The sequence below is a fragment of the Cynocephalus volans genome, chromosome 3 (genome assembly GCF_027409185.1).
Source record: "Cynocephalus volans isolate mCynVol1 chromosome 3, mCynVol1.pri, whole genome shotgun sequence".
Classification (NCBI taxonomy): domain Eukaryota; kingdom Metazoa; phylum Chordata; class Mammalia; order Dermoptera; family Cynocephalidae; genus Cynocephalus; species Cynocephalus volans.
The window spans coordinates 171,917,685-171,942,724 of NC_084462.1; the positions used below are offsets into that span (position 1 = coordinate 171,917,685).

Consider the following 25,040-nt stretch of genomic DNA (forward strand, 5'->3'; position numbering starts at 1 on the left):
CGGGAGCTCTAGAGTTGTGTTCAGGGAAGCTTTTGGCCAATTGACTCTGACTACGTCACTCTTTGCTAAGGATCTGAGTTCAAGCTCAGAACAGAGACATAAAGCTTAGAACACAGAAATCTAACAGCTGAGGATTTAAAATTCTTTTCATCTCATTATCAAACGTACAAATAACTCAAGTAATAACATGCATATATACTTAATACCTCTGAACCATATACTTAAAAATGGTTAAAATTGTAAATTTTATGTCACATATATTTTACCACAATGAAAAAAAGGAAATAATATGCTTATTCAGAGAGGTAAAAAAGACAAAATATACTTATTCTTTTTTTCAATTGCTAAGCAAGCCATTTTCAGGCCTGTTACATGTAACTTAACAGTTAATCAAATCCAATTAACAATTAGATTTCAAAAATGTAAGGCAGTTGAACATGGAAGACAGGACAAAGACTTCAAGGCACCCCTACTCCTCTGAATAAACGGGATTCTAAAACTGGACAGATGCTCAACTTTGAAGTGACAAGGCTGCTGATTATTTTTTCTTTAGTCTTAATAATAGATAAATTAATAGTATCTACTCAATCTTCTCCTGATCCCAATATGTATATCCAAATTGTCAGAGAAGCTTGCCAATCTGGCTTTGGCTTACTACTCTCAACTCAATAAACAAAAAATCTGAGACAGTGTTAAAAAATTATACTTCGAAGTCTTATTGATATTTATCAATTACGATTACTAAGAATGTCAAAACAAGTCTAAATTCTTCATTTGATTTTTGAACTAAGAAAAAGATTTTGCATATATTCACTATGGTAATATATAAAAAATGCAATGCTTTCAAATGTTTTCTTGGATTAGTAACATACCTCACATTTGCTACTGGATCATGTGTCAGTTCAATAGCAGGTAGAAAGAAATATTTACAGAAAAATGATTTGGAAAAGATCTCTATAATAAATTCACAGGTATCCAAAAATCGAAGTCTATTCCAATAACTTTTTCCTTGTCCCAGTTCTAGAAATAAAAACAAAAATTATCATGTTAATTTTTCCTACATGAAATTACATGTGACAACACAGACACGCAAACTCTGTGACAAGTTTCTTTATGCCCACAACTTTTTTAGCAAATACAAAAGGTAAGAGGAAACAATCATATTATATACCCCAGACTTGCAGACCCTAAAATACTGACACTTCAAAAATCAGCAAAACGTTTTACTAGACATTACATTCAATTCCATAAGCATTTATTAGCTATTAAATGACTATACCTACTATTTTTTGATCAGCCACTATGTATTACTTTACACATATTATCTCATTTAACCCTGAAAAGCAATCCAATGGGACACACATACGTAATCCCTCCCAAAACATAAAGATACTAAGATTCAGAGAGGTTAAAGTCACATAGATAGCAAGTGCAGAGCTAGAATTCAAAGGCAGGAATAATTTTTCTTAAATAGAATCTTATAAAAGTATTCTAACATTTTTAGAAAGTGGCGATCATACTTAAAATGGTAAACTCCAATAACCAGAAAATCCCTTTATCTGCCTATACTGGATAACAGGGTTTAATAAAAACATTAAGACATTATAGTCAAAGCAAGTGTACAAAAATTAACAAATTTACTAAGTAAATATAGTGTGTGCCACTATTTCTAGAATTACCACTCTAACTAAACGTTTTTGCCTTGATTTTAGCCCTTATCAAATTAAAATAAATTTGCTTTAATTGACTTAGTTTCTTAAGACATTATAAACCTAGGCTCACGAGATTCACATTCATCTGTATTATCACCTCTATTCAAGGAAAAAAACAAAACCCCACATTCTGTTAATTCTGTTAACACTGAATATAGGACCATAAATTAAATTATTAGATTCATGGATAGTCTATTCACAGGGGATACATTTCAAGATGCCCAGTGGATGTCTGAAACCTTGAATTATATGACCCATAGCCAAGGTCTCCTAGGAAGCACTTTATGTCTTCTCTTTGGCATATCCAAATTGCCAGCATCACTACTCTTGCTCTTTGTGTCCATTATTAAGTAAAATAAGGATTACCTGAATACAAGCACTGCGATTCTGGGACAGTACCTCTGAAAACCAAGATGGCTACTAAGTGACTAATGGGCAGGTAGCCTATACAGCATGGATACACTGCACAAAGGGCTGATTCACATTCTGGGCAGGACAAGCAGGATAGTGTGAGATCTCATCACTCTACTTAATATTTTCAGACAACGGGTGATCTCAGGTTAACTGAAACCACAGAAAGTGAAACCATGGATAACGGGAGACTACTGAATTTTAGTTTCAAATTCTATTTGATCAGGGTAGAAACTGGACTTTCAAAATGTGTACATATTTTAATTGCTCAAATGTAGAAATTCACAAAAGAGGCCTCTGAGTAATTACTACTCTCATTCATCACAGATCTGATCTTGCCACAAGATTTCTAAAACAACCAAAAATTAACCTATGAAATTCAAATAAAAGTGCACCCTAGATATTTACCAACATCAGCCTATTCATGGCAAAATGATGCATAATGTAAGTTACAGCTAAGGCCAACTAGTTTGTTTAATTTCATTGTTTCAAATAGGAGACAGTGATTACTTACGTTCAATTAATTTTTGAATGACCTCATGTCTCTGTTCTTGTTTACGATTATAACGTAGAAAGATGCATAGAGTTCGTGAAGCTGCCTTTTGGACAGGTAAGACATTCTTAAAGAAATAAACAAGAAAGACTATTACACTAGCCTAATATTATATACTCTGAATAATTTGGTCCCACCAAATCAATCTTAAGTTATTGGCTAAAAGTAAGAGGAATGTTCACCACTTCTCAAATCACTGAACGTATATCCTTCTGGAAGTGTTAATTTAATGTTAATATCACTCAGGCAAATCAACTAATACATTGCATTACAAAGTCAGTTCGGCACAGTTATGTCCAAATCATCCACATTTGACTGTCATTCCCTTGCCACCTCATTTTAAGTGACATTCTCCTCAAATACACATTAGCCACCATTCTTTTGGCCACTCCCTAGCCTTTGTCACTTACTCATTCAACAAACATTTGCTAGAACATACCATCTGTCAAGTATATTACAAAAATATGTCACTTCTCAAATATAAATTTAGAGATCCCATGAACAGGTGTACTCTTTGATCCTTCTGTCTTAATTTTGGCTTCTGGCTCTTCAACCTCAATGGCATTCACTGAGATCTCTGGTCCATGATACAGATAAAAGCTTCGAATCTGAAGGACACCATGTCAATCACTCTTATCACTATTCCAAACCCCTTTGTCTTTTGAATTTCCATCACACTGGGCAGAATCTTAATTCCAAGTGAATTCAGCCATTCATCTTTATTGGGTTTGGGTTCAAACCAGATATTAGAGAAAAATCTCTCAATCAGGTATATTGTATCCAGTATAAATTCATGTTCATCATCCTGACTTAAGTATAAATATTATAATATTCAGTTACTGAAGATTCAGATTATTATAGTGAGGATCCTTGAAATTCAAGTAGAATGAAACTTTATGTTGCTAAGAGAATACTGCCATGACCTCCTCTCATATTTTACAGAAGCTATTTCCATTCTACTGGGTACTATTCTGTGTGGTGTTTTTAACCTGTTCAATGTAAAAAGAGGATATTTACTATGAATTAGAACAGAAAATCTTAAAAATGAAATGTTTAGAGATCAAATATAATGATACCTATAATTTAAAATTCTATAGCACAATGAAACAGAAAAAGCAAATATATAGCAATATGCTATTTGTTACATCTAGATGATGGGTATACGGGTGTTCATTGTAATATTTTCTTTGCTTTTTTTGTACCTTTAAATTTTTTTCATAACGGAAGTAGGAAATAAAAGTCAACTTATATCATTCCTTTACTCAAAACCTTCCCAAGACTTCCCTTGTCTCAAAGCATACAACCTAGAGTCCACATCACTACCTGCAAGAGCCTGTGTGCTGCGAACCCAGCCATGTCTAGCTTTACTCTCTGCCACTTACTACACTGGCCTTCTTGCTGCTCCTCACATGGCCAAACATACACTGTGTCGCACATTTGCATTCACTGTCCCATGTGTCTAGATCACTTGTCCTTCAGACTGCCGCATGGCTCACTCCCTCATTTGCTCAAGCCTCTGCACAAAGCATACTTGATAAGAGAGGACTTGTTCCTGACCACTATATCCACAATAGTGTCCTAGTAGCCACCATCACCTTCTTCCCCACTCCACCCTGCTTTTATAGTTCTTCATTGCACTTTTTATCCCTGACTTACTATATATTTATACGTTTGTTCATCACAAGGTATAGATCTTAATTGGATTCTATATGCAATAAAACAACTATAAAATAAACTTGGGGGATAATTGGTAAAATTATAATATGGACTAGATATTAAATGATATTAAAGAATAATTATTAATTTTGTTAAATGTCCCCAATAAAATATAAGTTTTATGAGGGTAGGTCCTTTGGCTCTTTTGTTCACTGTTATATTCCTGGCACCTAGAATAGTGCTTTGCACATAGTAAGTACCCAATACATTTTGCTGAATCAGTGAACAAATGAATGAATATTAGGTATAGAACTAAAAACAAAAATCTTTGTTTTTATAAGTGACTTCTCTAAGCACAAAAAAATGTGCTATAATAATCATGTATTTCCTTTAAAGTATGGAACTAGCTCCTTGTAAAAGAAAATAGTAAAACAAATCTCTCAGGCGGAAAAGTACTTGTCTACCCTCTACATTGTAAATCATTTCTCTTTCCTAGCAAAAGAAGCTACGAATACAGAATAATTATGTATTCGTAGCTTCCTAAAAACAAACATGCCTACTAATTAGGTTGACACCAACAATTAAGATTAAACTTCACAGCACTTACCCCAGCTGTTAATATATTTATTTATTATTATTTTATTTTCTATCACTCCCCACCACCACTACTTTAGGATGCAAGCTCCATTAGAGCAAGATTCTGTCTGCTTTGTTCACTCCTATGTCCTCAGCTGTTAGAACAATGCCTGACACACAGTAGGCACTCAAATTAAGTAACTGCTGAATAAAATTAATAAATTCTGCTCAATTTTATGTGAAATGTCCTATATGGTACATTCATGCTCTTAAATGTAAACTGGTAAGGATGTTACTGTCAAGTCGCTTTTTATATTGACACATCTACAATATAACTTCAATCTCCAGGTTTTGCTTTGATATATGAAACAAACTTGTAGGGGTGTTTATTAAATTATGCTTATTACTTTTTCACTGAAGTTGTAAATAACGCCAATGATATAATTTTTTCTCTTTTTTAAGTCTTTGAAACAAAAATTGATTTTGGGTTTTTGAGATGGCTGCTAGAATTCATAATCTCCCTTTTATTGGGAATAAACAATGAGAATTTAAAATACTTTTTTAGCAGTTTCTAAGATAGAAAGATTATCTGGAACTTTTTTCTTTCTTTTTTTTTTTTTTTTGCTGGCCAGTACAAGGATTGAACCCTGGACCTTGCTGTTGTCAGTACCAACTCCCTAACCAACTGAGCTAACCAGCCAACTGGAACTTTTTTATACTTCAAAAATGTTAACAGGATGTCTCATTAAATGTATAGTGAACTGTGGGTTAAAGAATCCTCTCTGGAAATTTTTTTTTAAGAAAAGTAGACAACTAACTTTATGAAAAGCTTTGAGCACAACCCTATTTTGAGGAATGAGTCTTTTTGTTCTTTTTTTTTCTTTTTACTCTAATTATAAGGATACCCATATTAAGGCATCCCCATTTCAGGTATAAACTTTATCTGTTACATAGCCACCCTTTCAGTACCATAAAACAAGAAGTAACCAAACTAATATAAAGATGCTTAAGGGATGCCTTGGCAAAATAGCACAGCTGAGGTAAGACCCCCAGGCCGTGAGTATATCAAAGGTGCACGTCAGAGCAGAAGGTCCTTTGCAGTTGAGACCCACTGAGATCTGTCAACTTTCCTCCTCAGAAGAACTACATGAAGATTGAAGTGAGTGAATTAACACTCTCCCTGGCAGTATAAGGTAAGTGAAGGTACCACCTGTTCATTCCTCTCTCCAGCTAGGTAGAAGATGATCAAGGGAGAACTAGTGGAGAAGCAAAAGGAAACCTGAGTTCCCTCCTCAGGGACCTGGGAAGATGACATCCTGCTGGGCAAAATGGAATGAATTGAGTTTGTTGTATTATTTTGAGAATGTGAAGAATTTGGTAATTCCAAAATTAATCATGAGTTCAAGAGAATAAAATGAAAAGTCCTGAGCTCACATTTGTCATCACAATCGTGAACATTCTTTGTAAGAAACGATAATAAATCTGATCACTTGATATGACATGTGGCAGACAAGCATATTTCTGTAGTAGCTTCTCATGAGTTCTCCATTTCAAAGAGCCTGCAGCTCGCTGTTCAGCGGCTGTGAGTGCTGGAATCAATTCAGGTAGTGAGGACAACTGAAAAAGAAACACACCAAAAGAATCAATGAAAATTAAATAAATTGCAGCATTCAAATTATTCAGTCTTATATTGGGGAGGAAAATATTCCTGCTCATTTCAGAGTTTAGGAGGCATCTCAGTTTGTCACAGGGAGATAATTATCTGATGAAATTATCAGATATCTTTTAAAAATCCATAAATAAAATCTATGGTTACTGGAAACTAAATTTTGAAACACAGACCGGGACTCATCATTCTTCCTGTCAGATTGATAACCACAGCAACTCTTCTAACAAAAGTAAAATTTATTATCTATTACTGTCCACAAGCTCTGACCATCTAAATTCCTACCATTTTGTCCTCACTATTTGTGATTCTTGGAATAATCATTATTGCCAATGAAAACTGAAAATATGAATATAAACTCTAAAGACAATAAATAAAAATCACAGTAACACAAGAATTGCTAATGTAAGAACTGCAGAGGAAATTCAAGCTGTTCAAACACCAACAGACTTCTATACTAAGAACCAACTACGTGGCAAGCAGTATTTTAAATGCTTTCCACATTTCACCCAACAACTAAAGAATATACTTTCTTCTCATCAGCTCATGGAACATTCTCCAGCATAGACCATACATTGGGTCACAAACCTAGCCTCAGCAAATTTTAAAAAATTGAAATCATTCCAAGTATCTTTTCAGACCACAATGGACTAAAACTGGAAATTAGTAATAAGCAAAACTCTGGAAACTATGCAAATACATGGAAACTAAACAATAGGCTTCTGAATGACCTATGCATCCAAGAAGAAATTAAACAGAAAATAAAAAAAATTTCTTGAAACTAATGAAAATAAAGATACATCATACCATAACCTGTGGGATACTGCAAAAGCAGTACTAAGAGGCAAATTTATTGCAATAAATGCTTATATCAAAAGAACAGAGGGCAGGCCCCGTGGCTCATTTGAGTAAGTGCGGTGCTGATAGCACCGAGACCACAGGTTTGGATCCTATATAGGGATGGCTGGTGTGCTCACTGGCTAAGCATGGTGCAGACAACACCAAGCCAAGGGTTGCAATCCCCTTACCAGTCAAAAAAAAAAAGAACAGAAAGACTTCAAATAAACGACCTAACACTAAACCTTATAGAACTTGAAAAACAACAACAATCCAAACCTAAAGGTAGTACACAGAAAGAAATAATTAAGATCAGAGCAGAACTAAGTGAAATAGAGACCCAAAAAAGATCAACAAAACAAAATATTGGCTTTTCAAGAAGATAAATAAAATATATAAACCATTAGCTAGATTAACAAACAAAAGAAGAAAGAAGACCCAAATAACAAAAATCAGAAATGAAAAAGGAGACATTACAACCAATAACACAGAAATACGAAGAATCATTAGAGACTATTATAAACAGCTGTATGACCAAAAAATACGAAAATCTGGAAGAAATGGATAAGTTTCTAGACACAAATAAATTACCCCAACTGAACCAAGAAGAGATAGAAAACCTGAACAGACCGGTAACAAGGAACGAGATTGAATCGGTAATTAGCAATCCTCCAACAAAAAAAATCCAGGTCTGGATGGCTTTATATCTGAATTCTATCAAACTTTTAAAGAGGAGTTAATACCAATTCTCCTCAAACTATTCTAAAAACTTGAAACAGAAGCTACTCTCCCAAATTCATTCCATGAGGCCAACATAACTCTGATATCAAAACCAGATAAAGACACAACAAAAAAAGAAAATTACAGGCCAATATCCTTGATGAACATAGATGCAAAAATCCTCAACAAAATATTATCAATCAGAATACAGCAACACATTAAAAAAATTATGCACCATGATCAGGTGGTATTCATCCCAGGGATGCAAAGATGGTTCGATATACAAAAGTCAATAAATGTGATATATCACATGAACAAACTCAAGGACAAAGACCATATGATTATCTCAATAGATGCTAAAAAAGCATTTGACAAAATTCAACATCCTTCATGATATAGACTCTCAACAAATTAGGTACAGAAGGAAAATATCTCAACACAATAAAAGCAATATATGACATGCCCACTGCCATTATTATCCTAAATGGAGAAAGACTGATGGCTTTTCCTTTAAGTACAGGAACAAGACAAGGATGCCTACTCTTACCACTTCTATTTAACATAGTACTAGAGGTACTAGTCAGAGCAATCAGACAAGAGAAAGAAATAAAGGGAATCCAGATTGGAGAAGACAAAGTCAAACTGTCTCTATTTGCAGATGACATGATACTATGTGTAGAAAAACCTAAAGACTCTATCAAAAAGCTCCTGAGCTGGTTAATAACTTCAGTAACATTGCAGGATACAAAATAAATGCCCCCAAATAAGTTGCATTTATATACTCAAATAATGAAGTAACAGAAAGAGAAATAGAGAAAGTTAGCCCATTTATAATTGTCATGAAAAAAATAAAATACCTAGGGATCAATTTAACCAAGGAGGTGAAAGAGCTCTATAATGAGAACTACAAACCACTTCTGAAAGAAATTAAAGATGACACAAAAAAATGGAAAGATATTCCATGCTCTTGGATTGGAAGAATTAACATTGTAAAAATGTCTATACTACCCAAAGCAATCTACAGATTCAATGCAATCCCCAATACCAATGACATTCTTCACATAAATGGAAAAAACAATCTTACCTTTCATGTAGAACAACAAAAGACCCTGAATAGTCAAAGCAATCCTAAGCAAAAAAAATAAAGCTAGAGGCGTAACACTACCTGACTTCAAATTATATTACAAAGCTATTATAATCAAAACAGCATAGTACTGGCATAAAAATAGACATTCAGACCAGTGGAGCAGAATTGAAAACCCAGAAATCAACCCTCAGGCTTACAGCCATCTGATATTGGACAAAGGCAACAGAAATCTACATTGGGGAAAAGACTGCCTCTTCAACAAGTGGTGCTGGGAAAATTGGATATCATATGCAGAAGAATGAAACTAGATATGCACCTCTCACCATATACTAAAATCAACTCAAAATGGATTACTTAAGTATAAGACCTGAAACTGTAAAATTACTAAGGGAAAATATAGGTGAAACACTTCAAGAACTAGGTCTGGACACAGACTTTATGAACATGAGCCCAAAAGCACAAGCAGCAAAAGAAAAAAATAAACAAATGGGACTATATCAAACTAAAAAGCTTCTGCACAGCAAAGGAAACACTGACAGAATGAAACGACAATTTACAAAGTGGGAAAAAATTTTTGCTAACTATGCATCTGACAGGGATTAATATCCATAATATACAAGGAACTCAAGCAATTACACAGTAAAAAAACAACCCAATTTTAAAATGGGCAAAGGAGCTGAATAGACATTTTTCAAAGGAAGACATACAAATGGCCAACAGGTACATGAAAAAATGCTCAACATCATCACTAGTCATCAGGGAAATGCAAATTAAAACTACACCACCTCACCCAGTTAGACTGGCTATAATCAAAAAGACAGTGAATAACAAGTGCTGGCAAGGGTGTGGAGAGAAGGGAATGCTCCTGCCTTGTTGGTAGAACTGTAAATTAGTACAACCACTATGGAAAACAGTATGAAGGTTTCTCAAACAACTACAGATAGATCTTTCATACAATCCAGCAATCTCACTTCTGGGTATTTACCCAGAGGAATGGAAATCATCATGTCAAAAGGATACCTGCATTCCCACATTCATTGCAGCCCTGTTTACAATAGCCAAGACATGGAACCAACCTAAATGTCCATCATTTGATGATTGGATAAGGAAACTGTGGTATATATACACCATGAAATACTACTCTGCCATAAAAAAGAATGAATTCTCCCATTTGCAACAACATGGATAAGCCTGGAGAAGCTTATGTTGGGTGAAATAAGCAGAGCATAGAGGGATAAATACTGAATGTACTCACACATATGCGGGAAGTAAGAGAGAAGGAAGGAAGGAAAGGAAGACCACAGTGGTGTGTTGGACATACAGAGGGAGAGAACAAAGTGGAGTGGGGGGAAAAAGAGAAGGGGGAGGGAAGTTGGGGATAACTGGATGGGGGACACAGGGTACAAACGCATTTGTGGTAATGTGCATGCTGCCAGTATGAATCTAGCCTTCGCATCTTGGGCACAAGGGGTGACAACTGGCTTTGTATCTCATGAACATTCATAACCAATAAAATTAATAAACAAATAAAAATTTTTAAAAGATTAGCAAGTACTCGAATTTTACGTAAATAATTGAGAAATCCCTGATGTTGCAATTGTTAACACAGCATCAGCTGCCCTAAGGGTTAACCTATTTCTTGTGCTTTTTCTCCATGAAGAGGAACTAACAAGGTTTTGTTCTATTCTAAAGAAGATTATTTCAGAGCATGAGATGCTTTGTTATGTTTACGCAGTATTAGCATTCTCAATTCTATAAATATACGCTTTAAAATGTAGCAGTGAGGTATAATTTCAGCACCTTATCAACCAAGTAAAGAAGTATGTACCTAAATTATTACCACCTCACTGACAATTTGCAACTTTAAATTATTCACAAAGTTTGAAGGAAATATATTCCAACTTTATATTTATGGATATTTTAATACAAAAAGTAATGTTTTTAGTTTGTTTCAAGTAAATCTTTCCATTTCTAACAATCAACACATACTGAGGAATAAAAATAGCAAAATTCCACAGAGAAAAAAAAAATACATCTCCTTCAAAAATTCTGCTGTCAAGATTCTGAACAAGACTGAAAGCCATTTTTAATAGCCAAGATTTGAAAGAAATCTAAATGTGCATTGATAGATGAATAAAGGAAATGTGATATATTTATATAGTGGGATATTATTCAGCTCTAAAAAAGAAGGAAATCCTTTCATTTGTGACAACATGTATGTACCTGGAGGACATTATGCTAAGTGAAATAAGCCAGGCACAGAAAGACAAATACTACATGATCTCACTTATATGTAGAATCTAAAATAGTCAAACCCATAGAAACAGAGTAGAATGGTGATTGTCAGGGGCTGGGGGAGGGGAAAATGGAAAGGTGATGGTCAACGGGTACAAAGTTTCAGTTATGCAAAATAAACAAGTTCTGGAGATCTATTATATAGCATAGTGCCCATAGCTAATGATACTGTGTTGCATACTTAAAATTTCTGAGGGTAGATCTTATGTTAAGTGTTCTTACCACACACTCACACAAATAATAATAAAGTGGGTGGGAAGAAACTTTGGAAGGTGAAGGATATGTCTGTGGCTTTGATACTGGTGGTGATGTACAGCTTAAATATGTACAGCTTTTTGAATATCAATCATACCTCAATAAAGTCATTTTTAAAAAGATTTTTTTAAAAAATGCTTTCCATACAGTCTTTCATGATGCCTGAAAACAATCCTGCAAAGTAGCATAATACTTATAAGTTTCAGAAACTTCTTTGATAAGTGGGATTTACCTTATTTTCTTGAACACTGCTTTCTCCGCCAGTAGACATAAGTTCCAAGATTTCTGGAAGATGATCTATAAGAGCATCTAGTACCTTTTAATAGAAATATTGTTTACTCTCACGGTGAATACTGTGTTTTCTCAGGTTAGTTAACTCCACATATCAATTTCTACACAGAAATAGAGTTATTTACCAAAAAGCATTTTAGGGGTTCTGTTTTCTTACTCTGCCATCTTCTTGCTGGAAAGCCTTAGAAACATGATCAATGGCCTTAACCAATTGAAAATGATCAGCATCATCAACTGCCTTCCTCCCGATACTGTTTAAATCGTCTAAATCTGAGACGGCTACGTCCACACCACTAACGTGCTCAAAAACTGCCTCCCGGCTTTTGAAAGGTGGTTTAAATCAGATAATACCCTAAGTGATAACAAAATTTTGATGAGTTGAGCTTTGGCAAGCTAATAATCATTTAAGCAAGTGGGATATATTAAATACAGCATAAAAGAAAATATTTCAAAGTCTTCATTAGTATACACTAGATGGTAAAATATTCCCCAAACAATGATAAGAGAAAAAAAGATATGAAATATGATCTATGATTACAACTGTGTAAAATAAAAATCTTTATATAGAAAAATATAACAACATTTATATTGAAAAGATATATAAAGAAAAAACATAACAAAATAGTAACAGTAACTGGAATTAAAGGTACTCTTTTGTCTACTTTTTGGTACTTCTTAAGTTTTCCTTAATAAGCAAATATACATATACATTTTAAAACTGAATATATTTCAAAATCTAATATTTTTTAAAGATCTTCCCAATTTCTAGTTTATAATACAGTAATACACTGATTTGAGGCCTCTGGGCTAGTCAACTAAAAGAGTTCATGCAATTCCCCAGAAGTAAGAAAAAAAAAGGCATTGATATATTTGTATTTAATAAAAGGAATAAAAACCAAAGAGTAAGAAGATATATTACCTCCAGTGATTCATCTTGTAATAATGTAATTAATTCTTTATGTATTAAATATACTCCAGAATTCAGAAGTTTAGACACCTAAAATGTAGCAATAAAGTCTCTCAGATGTGAGAATACTAGACATACAAAAGTTAGAATTAAAATTTTTTAAAAATATCTTTGTTAGATACTTCTAAAATAAAACTAGGTTACAACATAAGTATACAATTAGAATTCTAAAAAAATTATTTGCTGGCATCATCAGCTTTTTAGTCTGCTTTATAATATGCTAGAGTGTATGGACATATGGGGGATGGGTAAGTACAGAAAAATGGGATTTGCCAGAGTCATAACTTTTATATCACAAGCAGTAATGAGCCCAAAGATGCCTCTAGTTCACATGTGAAAGCCTTAGAGCAGCCAACAGTGTCTTAAAGGATTTCCCAGGCATAAGAATATTTATTATAGTACACCACCAGAGCTTCCCAAAGAGGGTAACTTCTACTGAAGGCCTATAGTGATATCAGAGTAGAGGGTAACTTCTAAGGAGGCAGAACAACTTTTCCCCACCAAAAATTTTAATCAGTGTGAGAGGAATTGGGAAAGTCCAGAATAATCCAGCTCCCCCTGCATACAGGTTTTTTTTTTCCTCCAGACAAACTCAGAGCCCACAATGGTTGATGCACGAGTATCTATTTTACTTTCTTTTTTATTTTAACATAGTGGGCTTGAGTGAAATTTTATTTGGGAAAAAAATGGTTCTTTGGTAAAGAGTGTTTTAAAATCCTTTGCTCCAACAGGATTATTTTTTACTTGAAAATATTTTCAAAATAATATTTTTCTGAGAAAAGAATAAAATTACAACATAATAAAGCAACTATCAGAATCTAACATTAACACTGTTAGGAAAATTTAAGTCCACCAGTGAGTTTTCATTATTTAAAAGGACAAACCTAAACTACCCCTTCATCTTATGGAGTAGATCATTCTTAGCCTACCTATGTTGTATCGTTGTGAGAATATGAAAACTAGCCACCCAGCAAATATGTACATTAACAATCTCCAAACTCACTCTTACCAATCAAAATATTTGTGTATACACATGTATATGCATTTCAATATGTTTACTTACATGGTGTGATATTATGTCCACTATAAAACATGGATTAAAATGAAATATTAAAGAAATGAGATAAAAATAAACATAAATAGAAAGTCTAATACGGCATAAATACTGCATTCTCCAATCTTGTGCAAACCTCTGTGGAGACCACTGATCTAGCAAATACATGTGTACATGGTAACAAAGCCTAAACGACCACTTAATGCATCTTGGTGGTGAATATTCTGCTCAGCTGGCCAATGCCTTCTGCCCTCTCCCTTCCTCCAAAAGCAGATTTCTATATGTATATTTACAAAGATGACTCAATTGTGTAACACTGAAATTATTTTAAATAACTGTACCATTTAAAGGGAATATTTCCTAGATTTTGTACAATGAACATATATTTCATTCATACTGGAATTGTTATTTTAATGAAGCATAGACTATCACCCAACAGCCAAAAGAATCTTAATTAACGTTTATAATGATGCTGTGTATATCCTGCACATTTTTAGATAATCTAGCAATACTCTGACACAAGAACATAGTGTGAGGAAGAGGATGAAATGTTCTCATTGAGAATAAAAATGTACTATAACACTTATAAAGAAAGGAAACATTATGCCACCTATAAAGAAATTTTTAAGTAATAGCTTTGAAATTGACAAGTTTATAGCTTTATATGTGCTTACTGCAACTATAGCATACAAGTGTTTATTGGGATCAGCCAAGAAACATACTCCAAAATTCAACCTCAAAGGTTTAAAAGTTAATTACATTTATCATAAAAGTTTAAATTCACGTCTGCTCTTAGTTTATGGAGAGTTGTAATAGCTATATCTAAAAGCTATGCTCATTAAACATCATCCATTTGCAGTAAAAACAATAAATTTAAATAATTTGTCTCTCAATTCTATTTGTTCTGAAGTGCTTAAGTTTAGGTACAAGCATAATTATTATAAAGCATAAAAAAACTAATTTTACTTCCAAGTTTGCAACACGCATATCTACCACAATGCCTGGCTTAAAGAAAGCATTTAGTATAGATACACTGAACAAACAGGTTAATAAATGAATAAATAAATATAATGTATTTATGTAAATAGATTCCATAAACATAATGAAAGAGAAGTGAATTATGGGAATTTTAAAACAAGATTTAGGACTAGATCATGAAAGAGATATGCAGCCTATATCTTAAAATAAATTTATCAACAGAAGTATACAAATATCAAAAAAAGCATCTGGTACACATAGGTACAATTAACAACAATGTAAAGTGGTATCGATTCTTCAGACTTACTTCATAAAAGCAAATAGCAATAGTGTTTCTGACAGGTACTTCAGGGTCATGACAAAGGCAGAAGAATGTAGGATACAGTTCCATGTGGAAGTTTTTAGGATCAACAAAAACAATCATGGCCTAGTAGAGATTGAAAGGGGAAGGTGAGTGGGAAGGAGAGTAAAACATGCACCAATACCTAATACTACAATCATTTCACTTAAATTGAAATCATGTCTTCTGAATTGCAATTTAATTAGAAATCATATTTGGAAGATCCAAATGCATGCACATAATTCTGATTTATACAAGGAGAGAAATACACTTTCACAAATATTTACTCAGTACCTACTACACATACTAGACTTAATGCTAAGCAGCAAGTGTCAAAAATGGCAATGTTTTTAATGTTATCTATGCACATATTTTAAAACAGGTTATAACTGAAATGCTCAGTAAACATAAATACATGATTTATTACCGGAAAGTTATAAGCACAGTTCTTCCGTACTGAAATATATTTCTTCTCCTGCTCTAGGATTTGGGGGGGAATCTGGTTTTCATTGTGTCCATTTTCTTGTTGTAAACCCAATGTACAAAGTTTCTTATAAAACTCCAAAAATCTCAAGTGTTGATCTGGAGTAAAAATTCCTAAAACAAATGTAAAAACCTTTGTTCAACATTTCATTTGAAAACAAAAATTAAAAAGAGAAAATCGAAGTACAATAAAAATATAATTGGAACCAAATATTTAACTAAATGGTTACAGATAGTTCATAAATAAAAGCAAGGAGAAAACAGTAACTATTATGAAGAAATCTAACAGGTTATGTTGTTTCACCTTATGTTAATTTTAATAATATTTTAATTTTAATTTCAAAAGTATGAATTATATAATACAGGAATTATGCCTGTATTAATTTCTGCAGCATGTATCATATTGTAGACCACTACTAACTAGTTGCTATGATAATAATATTGTGGCTATTTATACATATTGCTATTTACTTATGGGAAATATTCTAAAACTGCCTGCAGAAAAGATGTGTATGTGTCTTTAAAAAAGGAGCTTAAAAATAGAATCTGAAAGATGGCAAAGAGAATTCAAAATATTTTTAATGAATGGAATGGTTCCACATTCATTAACTATCTTGGGGAGCTAGGAACTCATTATACAAGAATATTGCAATACATTTTTTAAACAGTCTATTAAATGTCTACAATCCACGTAAAGAAAATGTATCACTATCCTAGATGGGTATAACTTAATTCTCACATTATTATAGTAAGCTAAGAACTAAGTGTTAGCCAATTATGTTTTGACCAATGTCAGTCTAAAATGGTGGCAGGTGGACAGGAAGAACACCCAAAATGGCTGCAGAAAATGTCACATTTTCCGAGAACCACAAAAGACCCCCTCTCCCGCTTCTCCCTCACCACCATGTCACCTTCCCACACACGTGATTTTCCCCACCTATAGGAAAGTCCCAGCTCAGCTTAAACTCTTGCTCTGTCCTCTCGTCCAATGACAATGAGACAGCTCTATCTATTAGGATATATAAGGCACTCCCTAGTTCCGCATGCTGCTGCTCCCGCTTTGAGAGGACAGCCCACCTGCTCCCCCCTGAAGCCCTCCAATGTACATTCTGGCTGAGTATCTATCTGTCTCTCGGTGTAATTCTTTGCAACTCTGGACCATCTCTTTTACTAAGTAATACAAAGTTACTTCAAAAAGTTCATGGAAAGATTCCTATTATCTTTTAATTCTATTTTTCCACGAACTTTTTGAAGTACCCTTGTGTGTTCAAAATTCCAAGAGTTATGAGTATTATCTGAAGCTGAATTTCTCACATAATATTAATTATTGAACAAATGGTTAAGAAGAATATACTTACTATGCACCAAAAGTTAATCTACCAGAGTGTCTATATTATCACATACCAATTAATACATAAGTATAAAATACTAAAAAATTTAAAGGGCTATGCTTCTTTCACTCTGTCATTGTTCTTCCAAATAGGTTTTCTATTAGTGAAAGAGTTATTTTCAAATGTGCTCTAAATTATGCTATCAAAATTCTAAGAACTCATAAGATTTTATACATTTAAAAAATAGATTTTACAAGTAAGAGCTAAAGTTTAATGGCTAAGGTAAAAGAAAAAGGGAAAATTTATCTACAATCTTGAAATTCTTGGGATACATCATACCATATAGTCCATGGCACAGTTTTCCTAAATAGAAAGATAAAGAAATAAGAATTGATTCATCTGCTTTGAAAGATTTTTCACAAAATGATTTCACTAAGGGAAGTATAGTTTGACTTCTGTCATCTGGAAAACAAAACAAAATAATATACATTTTAGATTCAGTTAACCACACTGCACATGTGGACACTAATACACATACACAAATTCCAGAAAGAAAAATTACTATGTTAGCTTCATAGTAATAGAAAATATCCAAAAACAATGATAATGGAAGTGGGTGGTAAAGAAGGGATAAGATGAGGGTTGAAATTATCAGAAAGTTTAATGTCATGCAAAGGGACTTGGACTTCATACTGTGGGCCCTAGGGAATAGAATATAAAGAAAGACTGAGTACAAATTTCAAAGCTAAGGTGATCATGGTTTTGAGTCTGAATAACTAAAAGAATTCTAACACCCCTCGTATAAATAGATGAGCAGGAGGCACAGGAAACTTCTTATTCTCTTCTACATATATCTCATACCATGCTGCACCGTAAGCCCATTTTACCATTTCATTTTTTATTAAAATTAAATTAGCTTATAATATGTCCTGTATATTGAATTTCATCATTTTTACTTCTTAGATGACTCTTCTTTAAAAGTTAATCAATTCTTTGAGTACATCTGCTTAGGTCATAAGTTTTTCATATATTAGCAATATTTAAGTTTCAATTCTAAATACTCTCCAAATTTCCCATATTTCACTTAAACTTTCAGAAATGGATCACTACTTTTTTAAGAGTCTGACAATACTAAGTAAAATGCTATAACAGGCTTATCAGTATCATTGCTATTACTGTTACTATTATCACATTTCAGCACCATATCTACTGTTTTTATTAATTATCATTCAACATCTATTGAATTTCTTACAGAATAAGCATACGCTAAGCAGCAGAAGCAGAAAGATTAATAATAAATGGTATCTGAACTTGAGAAACTCAAACCAGCAAAGAAGCCAAACACAAAAAATATAAGATAACGTGATCACTGTTTCAATCGCTGGTATGAGGCAGGGGTATGCAAATGTTTTTGTAAATGTTCTACACTTGGCAGGCTATCTGTCCCAACTATTCAACTCTGTCACTGTACCACAAAAACAGCCACAGAAAATACATAAACAAATGAGCATGGCTCTGTTCCTATAAACTTTATTTACAAAAACAGGTGACAGGCCAGATTTGGCCTATAGGCCATAACTTGCCAACCCCTGGTATAATTTGGAAAGATGTCAGGGAGGAAATTATATTCAAACTGGGCACTAAAGAGGAAGAGAAGTTGGCTAAGAGAAAAACAGAAGGAAGGGAACAACAAGTATAAATAATTTATATGTTGTGGGGCGAGGAGACAAACTTTCATCAGTAATATTAGAAGAAAAGCCAATGAAGTGTTGACAATAAGTAACAGCACTGAATATACAATTAACATGGGTGAAAATGAACGCACTAATCAAGGCATATTATTTACACCCATATTGTAAAAGAAAATTCATTGCTAGCTTAACTGAGACGTGACACAGTCATCTCTCTACCCCAGCACTTGTAAGGCTTTTTCTCTGCTTTAGTCCAAACACTTTATGTGACACTTTGAATGTACCACTTGAAGAGGGGCCTTTAATCGCTCCCTCCTAGCCCAGGTATAAAAGCAAAAATCTTCCAACTCGAGGCAGAGAAAAGACTGTGAGGAAAGGCTAGATGTGTGAAAGAATCTGATAACAGCAATTAGGACTGGAGCATCAGATACGAGAGAAATGGGGAAAAATGGTAGGAAATCAAGCCATGAACATGAATGAGGCCCACATCTGTGATAACAGACTGTGGGGCAGTGAAGGGAAAGAGATCAAAGATGTGTTTCTAGTCTGGAACCTAGGGGTGCCCCATCATTAGGGACAAAGAGATTCAGTCATTCACTTATCATGTATTGCAGTTTTTACTCCTCTGGTTCGTCATGTTGCCTAAATGATTCACATCCACACACAACTATGGTTCACATTGCAATCATCTTTAAGAGGCTCTCCTAGATCAGATAAAATGTTGGTAATCCAAGTAAATTTAATACAATTACACAATTGAGTTTTGCACCTAATTACTTGACATTTACCCCTCCAAATTTCACCCTATCCAAACGGTTCATGTTTACTGACAAATGTCTAGCATTAGTTAAGAGTCTAGTCATACACTGAGGAGAGCAGCTAATTATCTTTGTGACTTGATTTGCATAACATTAAATTCCCATTCAAATATCCCATCCCAAATTTCTCCCCTCAAAGCCATGAGATTTCTAGCATTAAAATATTATTAAGGAGAGGAAATTCATTCAGACATTCTTTCAGCCAAGATCTGTCTTAATGTCGACAAGTTGAAAAATTTAAAGGCTAATTACCAAGCTAAATTCTTAGGCCTATACATCAGTCAGTTAAATTTTGATGACAGAAAAAGAAGTATGCAATATGTAGCAACACTGGATGCAATGAGGCTAAAGTGGAAGCAGAGAAAACACCAAAAGAAAATAAATCATTAAGAAAGAGAGAGGAAGGGAGGCTTAGCATTAATCATAAAACTTAACATAAGAAATTCTGAATTTAACTTTACTTCTTATTAATGACACAAAAGATATGGAAAAACACTGCTTGCAGAAGCAAAGATGTGTGCACATAAAGATTTACCTGTATCAAATATGTCAAGCAGATTTACCAAAGTTTCAAAAGCTGCAAGTCGCACACTGCTGCCTTCATCCCTAGAGAGTTCTATTAACTCAGGGAGCACCATGCTTTTTGTAAGTTCTGTCCTGCACAATAAGCAACAGTAGAAAATAAATCAAATCAATAACTCTGTAGTAAGAACTTACTGAAAACAAGTAACTAGACTAGGTGCTGCAGAAAATATGAAAAATCATAAAGATACTGTTCCTGTTCTCCAGAAGCTTGTAGTCTGGTTGAGAAAGCATGACATAAACATAAGAAACATGGCACTGCTGGGAATAGCTTTTACATGGACATGATAATGTAACCACTTATTATTGATCTAACCCAAACTCTAACATAAATATACCAAGAGGAAAAATAAAACATTAATAGTAGTTTCTTAATTATTTTAACCAATTCCATTCCCCCCCCAGCATAATATCGCTACCTACACAGATCTTGATGACTAATAGTTTATATTAAACTTTATAAATTGTAACACAGTTTTCCATTTTAAGCAACTTCAGCAAATGATCTGGGCTAATTAGAAAAACTTAGTAGTAACTGGAGAAATCCAAACAAAATCTTTTTATCTAGATTTCAGGGCATAAATTATTTTTCCATTCATGTAAAACATGATATTGCAATAACTAATTTCTATATAGAAGAATGATATGTCACTGGATGCTCCATTCAAAAAAATGAAACAATATAAATGCTTTTAGGAAATATATACTATTTATTATACAATCACAAATAGTTCTCATTTAACACTTTGTTTCTGCTTATTCCTCATTAGATGTCATTACAATGACACATGCTCTGAAAGGGGGGGAGCTCATGATGTGGCCAGCTTTCTTGGATATAAGATAAAAGATGGTATGAATTATAATTGAAATAAGATGTTGATAGAGTCCAAGAAAGTCAATACGAGCTGCAGAAAACCAAAAAACAAAAATTCAGGGCAAAGCTCAAAGACTCTAAGACAATGCAGTCAATTAGAACTTTCTACAATGATAGAAATGTTTATAATTTGCACTGTCCAATAGGATAGCCACATGTGGCTACTAAGCATTTTCTCACTAAGATTCAAAAATATCAACATAAAATGTAAAGGTACTGACTTCTTTGATTAAGTTTGTCTAGTATTTTATGAATTTTTTTAATATTCAGATTCAGGCATTGAAGGAAATTTTCTTCTGCTTTGTCTCTAGTTCTTGCATCTCTGTCATATGATGTGATCACTTCATGATGAATATCAGCTGTTCATGTTATAGATCACTTTTCCTTTTACCACATTTCTAATATCTTGTCTCTGAACAATTTCACATATTTATCCTTTTGTCCTGAACTCTGACAAGGCTCAGAATCACTGATTAACTATAGTTTTTAACCAGTGCTTAACTGTTTACTATAATCATTTGAATTTTTCTATTCCATTTTTAATGTTTCTTAATTTTAACTAGATTTTAAAGTTTTTTCTTCCTCAGAAACTTTTTCAGATCAGCAAGTCCCATCATCAAATTTTCAGTCTCATTTTACAGCAGGGAGGTTTTCTAGAATTTTTCTGAAAATAAGTAGACGTTTTTTTAATTTTATCTATTAATTTTATTTTTGGTTTTTTGTTTTGTTTTCTTGGTTGTTAGCTATATAATTTAAATGGTATTAAATACAACTTTATTGTGGGTAAAGTAAATCGCATTTGAAGTGCACACTTACTTATGATTTCCAACAACAGTGAAACACCTGTTAAATTACCACCATATCCAAGATACAGAACACTTCCACCATTCCCAGAAGATTCCACAATCTGCCTCTGACGAAGGATGGATCTGCTTTTTGTAACTATCTGTTTGCATTTATCATACAGTATATATATTCTTTTGTGTCTGGCTTCTTTCCCTTAGATTTACCCATGTATAGTATTGCATATATAATCAGCATTTCATTCCTTTTTATTGTTGAACAGTATTCCATTTATGGACATACCACATTTATTTTGTTTATCCACTCACCTGTTGAGAGACATTCAGATTGTTTCAGTTTTGCCTATCACAAATAAAGCTGCTATAAATATGTGTGTACAATTGTTGGTGTGGATATATATTTCCATTTGTCTTGGATAAATACTTAGAAATGGAATGGCTGAGTCGTATAGTAGATATATGCTTAACTTTTTGGTAAATGCCAATCAGTTTTCCAAAGCAGCTTAACCATTTTACATTCTCACCAGCAGTGAATGAAAGGTCTAATTGCTCTAAATCCTCTCAACACTTGGTGTTGACAGGCATTTTAGTTTAGTCATTCTAGAGAATGTGCAGTAGTATCTCATTATGGTTTTAACTTGTATTTCCCTTTATGATTAATAATGCTGAATATCTTCCCATGTGCTTTTCAGTCAATGTGTTATATCTCCTTTTGTGACAAGTCTGCTCAAATGTACTGCTCATTTCTTAACTGGGTTGTTTGTAAGAGTTCTGCGTTATTGAGTTGTAAAAGTTCTTTATATGTTCTGGATACAAGTCATTTGTCTGATATATGTATTGTGAATAGTTTTTCCATCTGGGATTCTCCTTTTGTTTTGGAGAGCAAAAGTTTTTCTTGGACAAAGTCTAATTTATCACATTTTTATTTTATGGTTTGTGATTTTTATCTAAATAATCCTTGCCTACCCCAAAGTCATAAAGATTTTCTCCTGTATTTTCTTCAAGGAGTTTTAGAGTTTTAGTTTTCATGTTTAGGTTTATGAAAGATTTCAAGTTAGTCTTTATGTATGATGTGAAGTGATGATCAATGTTCATTTTTTTTCACTTATAAATATCCAGTTAGTCTGGTACAGTGTTTTTAAAGGACTTTCTTTCCCTCATTAAATTGCTTTGGCACTTTATTGAAAATCAGTTGACCACATATGGTGTGGATCTATTTCTGACCTTTCTCTTCTGTTTCGTTGACCTATATATGTCCATCCTTTGCACCAACATTACAGTCTTTTGAGCATTATAGTTTTCTTGTAAGTCTTGAAATCAGGTAATGTAAGCCCTTCATCTTTCTTTTAAATTACTTGGCTATTGTAGGTCATTTGCAGTCCCAAATAAATTTTAGAATCAGCTTTTCTACACTACAGCCCAATTTTGACTGGGATTGCACTGAATTGCCAGATCAAATTGGAAAGAATTGATATTTTAATAATACTGAAAATATTGAGTCTTCCAATCCATAAATATGGTATACATCTCTTTGTTTTTTAAAAAATTTCTCTCAACACTTTTCTGTAGTTTTTCAGTGTAGAGATTTTAAACATCTTTTTAAAAATTTATTATAAATGAAATTTTAAGACTTTCATTTTCTGAATATCTTCTACTAGTATATATGAGGGGTCTTCAAGAAGTTCATGGAAGGATTCATACTATCTTTTAATTCAATTTTTCCAGGACCCTCTGAAAAATATAACTGATTTTTGTATATTAACCAGGTATCCTGAAACCTCCTTAAATCTATGTATTAGTTATAATAGTTGTTTTGCAAATTACTGAGAATTTTCTATGTAACTAGTGATAGCATCTACAAATAGAAATTGTTTTACTTCTTCCTTTCAGATCTTTAGGCCTTTTAAATTTTTGTTTTCTTGCCTTCCTTCAGTGGCTAAAACCTCCAGTTGAGTAGAAGTGATGAAAGCAGACATCCTTGACTAGTTCTGAACTTATGGTAAAAGCATTCAATGTTTACCATTAAGAATGAGGTTAGCTGTAGTTTTTCATACATGCCCTTCACCCCTGGCTTTCTACAAGTTTTCATCATGAACGATATTATAATAGGCAGACTTTAAGGTTATCTTGTTTGCCATATTACCAGAACTAGAAGTTTGATCGGCTTTTTTCAAAAGTATGTTCTTCCTTTGCAATTTGAGTGCTGTATGTTCTTCTCCTCTATCACTGAAGGATCTTTTTGCAGATCGCATGTTTGTTTCTTTTTTTATTTTCTTTCTCTTTAGTCGTCCCAACAAGGAGAGTTTTATTAGCACTGTTGTTTTCCTGTAATGAATGTGAACTTTTTCTTTTTTTTTTTTTTTTTTTGCTGGCTGGCCAGTACAGAGATCTAAACCCTAGACAGTGCTGTAACCAACTGAGCCAACCAGCCAGCCCTGTGACCTCTTCTGAATTCACTATTCACTATCAATCTGATTATCGTAAGAATTACCCTCTTTGATCCTAAGCTAGTAATCCACAGTTAGCTTTCTAGTGTTTTTCAGCTTTTATTTAATATGGGTATTCTACCTGGAGAAGAATCTCTTAATTTTGCTTCCTGATCATCTTACTAGTGAGTAATAGTGCATATTTCTGCTTAAATTAAAGGAGTAATTCTTCCCTTGCCAGCAATAGCAAATAGAAAATCACAAGCCCCAGTCTGTACTGTTAACAGACCTCTTCCCAGGTGCCTTAGAACGTGACTCCCAGTGCAGTAGTGGGGTGCCTGCTCTTTGTCAAATCAGTAACAATCTCTAAAGTAATCTTTTCCAAATTCATTTCACCTATCTCAGGGCTTCACCTAGCCTTGATTGTAGAAAATTCCTGGTGGTAGATATGAGATCTTAACAATATTCCTAATCTCCAATACTGAAAGAAAAAAACTGTGTATCTCTCTGTTTTTTAATGTATTTATGAAAAAGAGTATAGATCAGGTATTAGTAGTTTTCAGCTATCATAACATGACATAATAGAACATAAGAACTCAAAATTAAATAAATGTGCATAAAATCAAGCAAATTT

At 33.4% G+C, this 25,040-nt stretch overlaps 1 protein-coding gene across 1 annotated transcript in view; it reads right to left on the bottom strand.

Moving 5' to 3' along the window:
• PPP4R4 (protein phosphatase 4 regulatory subunit 4) overlaps positions 1 to 25,040 on the bottom strand; it is a 107,811-nt gene that overhangs the window by 21,691 nt on the left and 61,080 nt on the right. Inside the window, exons 8-16 of the mRNA XM_063091765.1 lie at positions 20,257 to 20,378; positions 17,552 to 17,674; positions 15,826 to 15,995; positions 15,366 to 15,485; positions 12,979 to 13,056; positions 12,001 to 12,084; positions 6,343 to 6,525; positions 2,638 to 2,743; positions 873 to 1,020 (exon numbers count right to left, since the gene is read on the bottom strand). Of these exons, the coding sequence (XP_062947835.1) occupies positions 873 to 1,020; positions 2,638 to 2,743; positions 6,343 to 6,525; positions 12,001 to 12,084; positions 12,979 to 13,056; positions 15,366 to 15,485; positions 15,826 to 15,995; positions 17,552 to 17,674; positions 20,257 to 20,378 (1,134 nt within the window). The remainder of the gene's footprint in view (positions 1 to 872; positions 1,021 to 2,637; positions 2,744 to 6,342; positions 6,526 to 12,000; positions 12,085 to 12,978; positions 13,057 to 15,365; positions 15,486 to 15,825; positions 15,996 to 17,551; positions 17,675 to 20,256; positions 20,379 to 25,040) is intronic.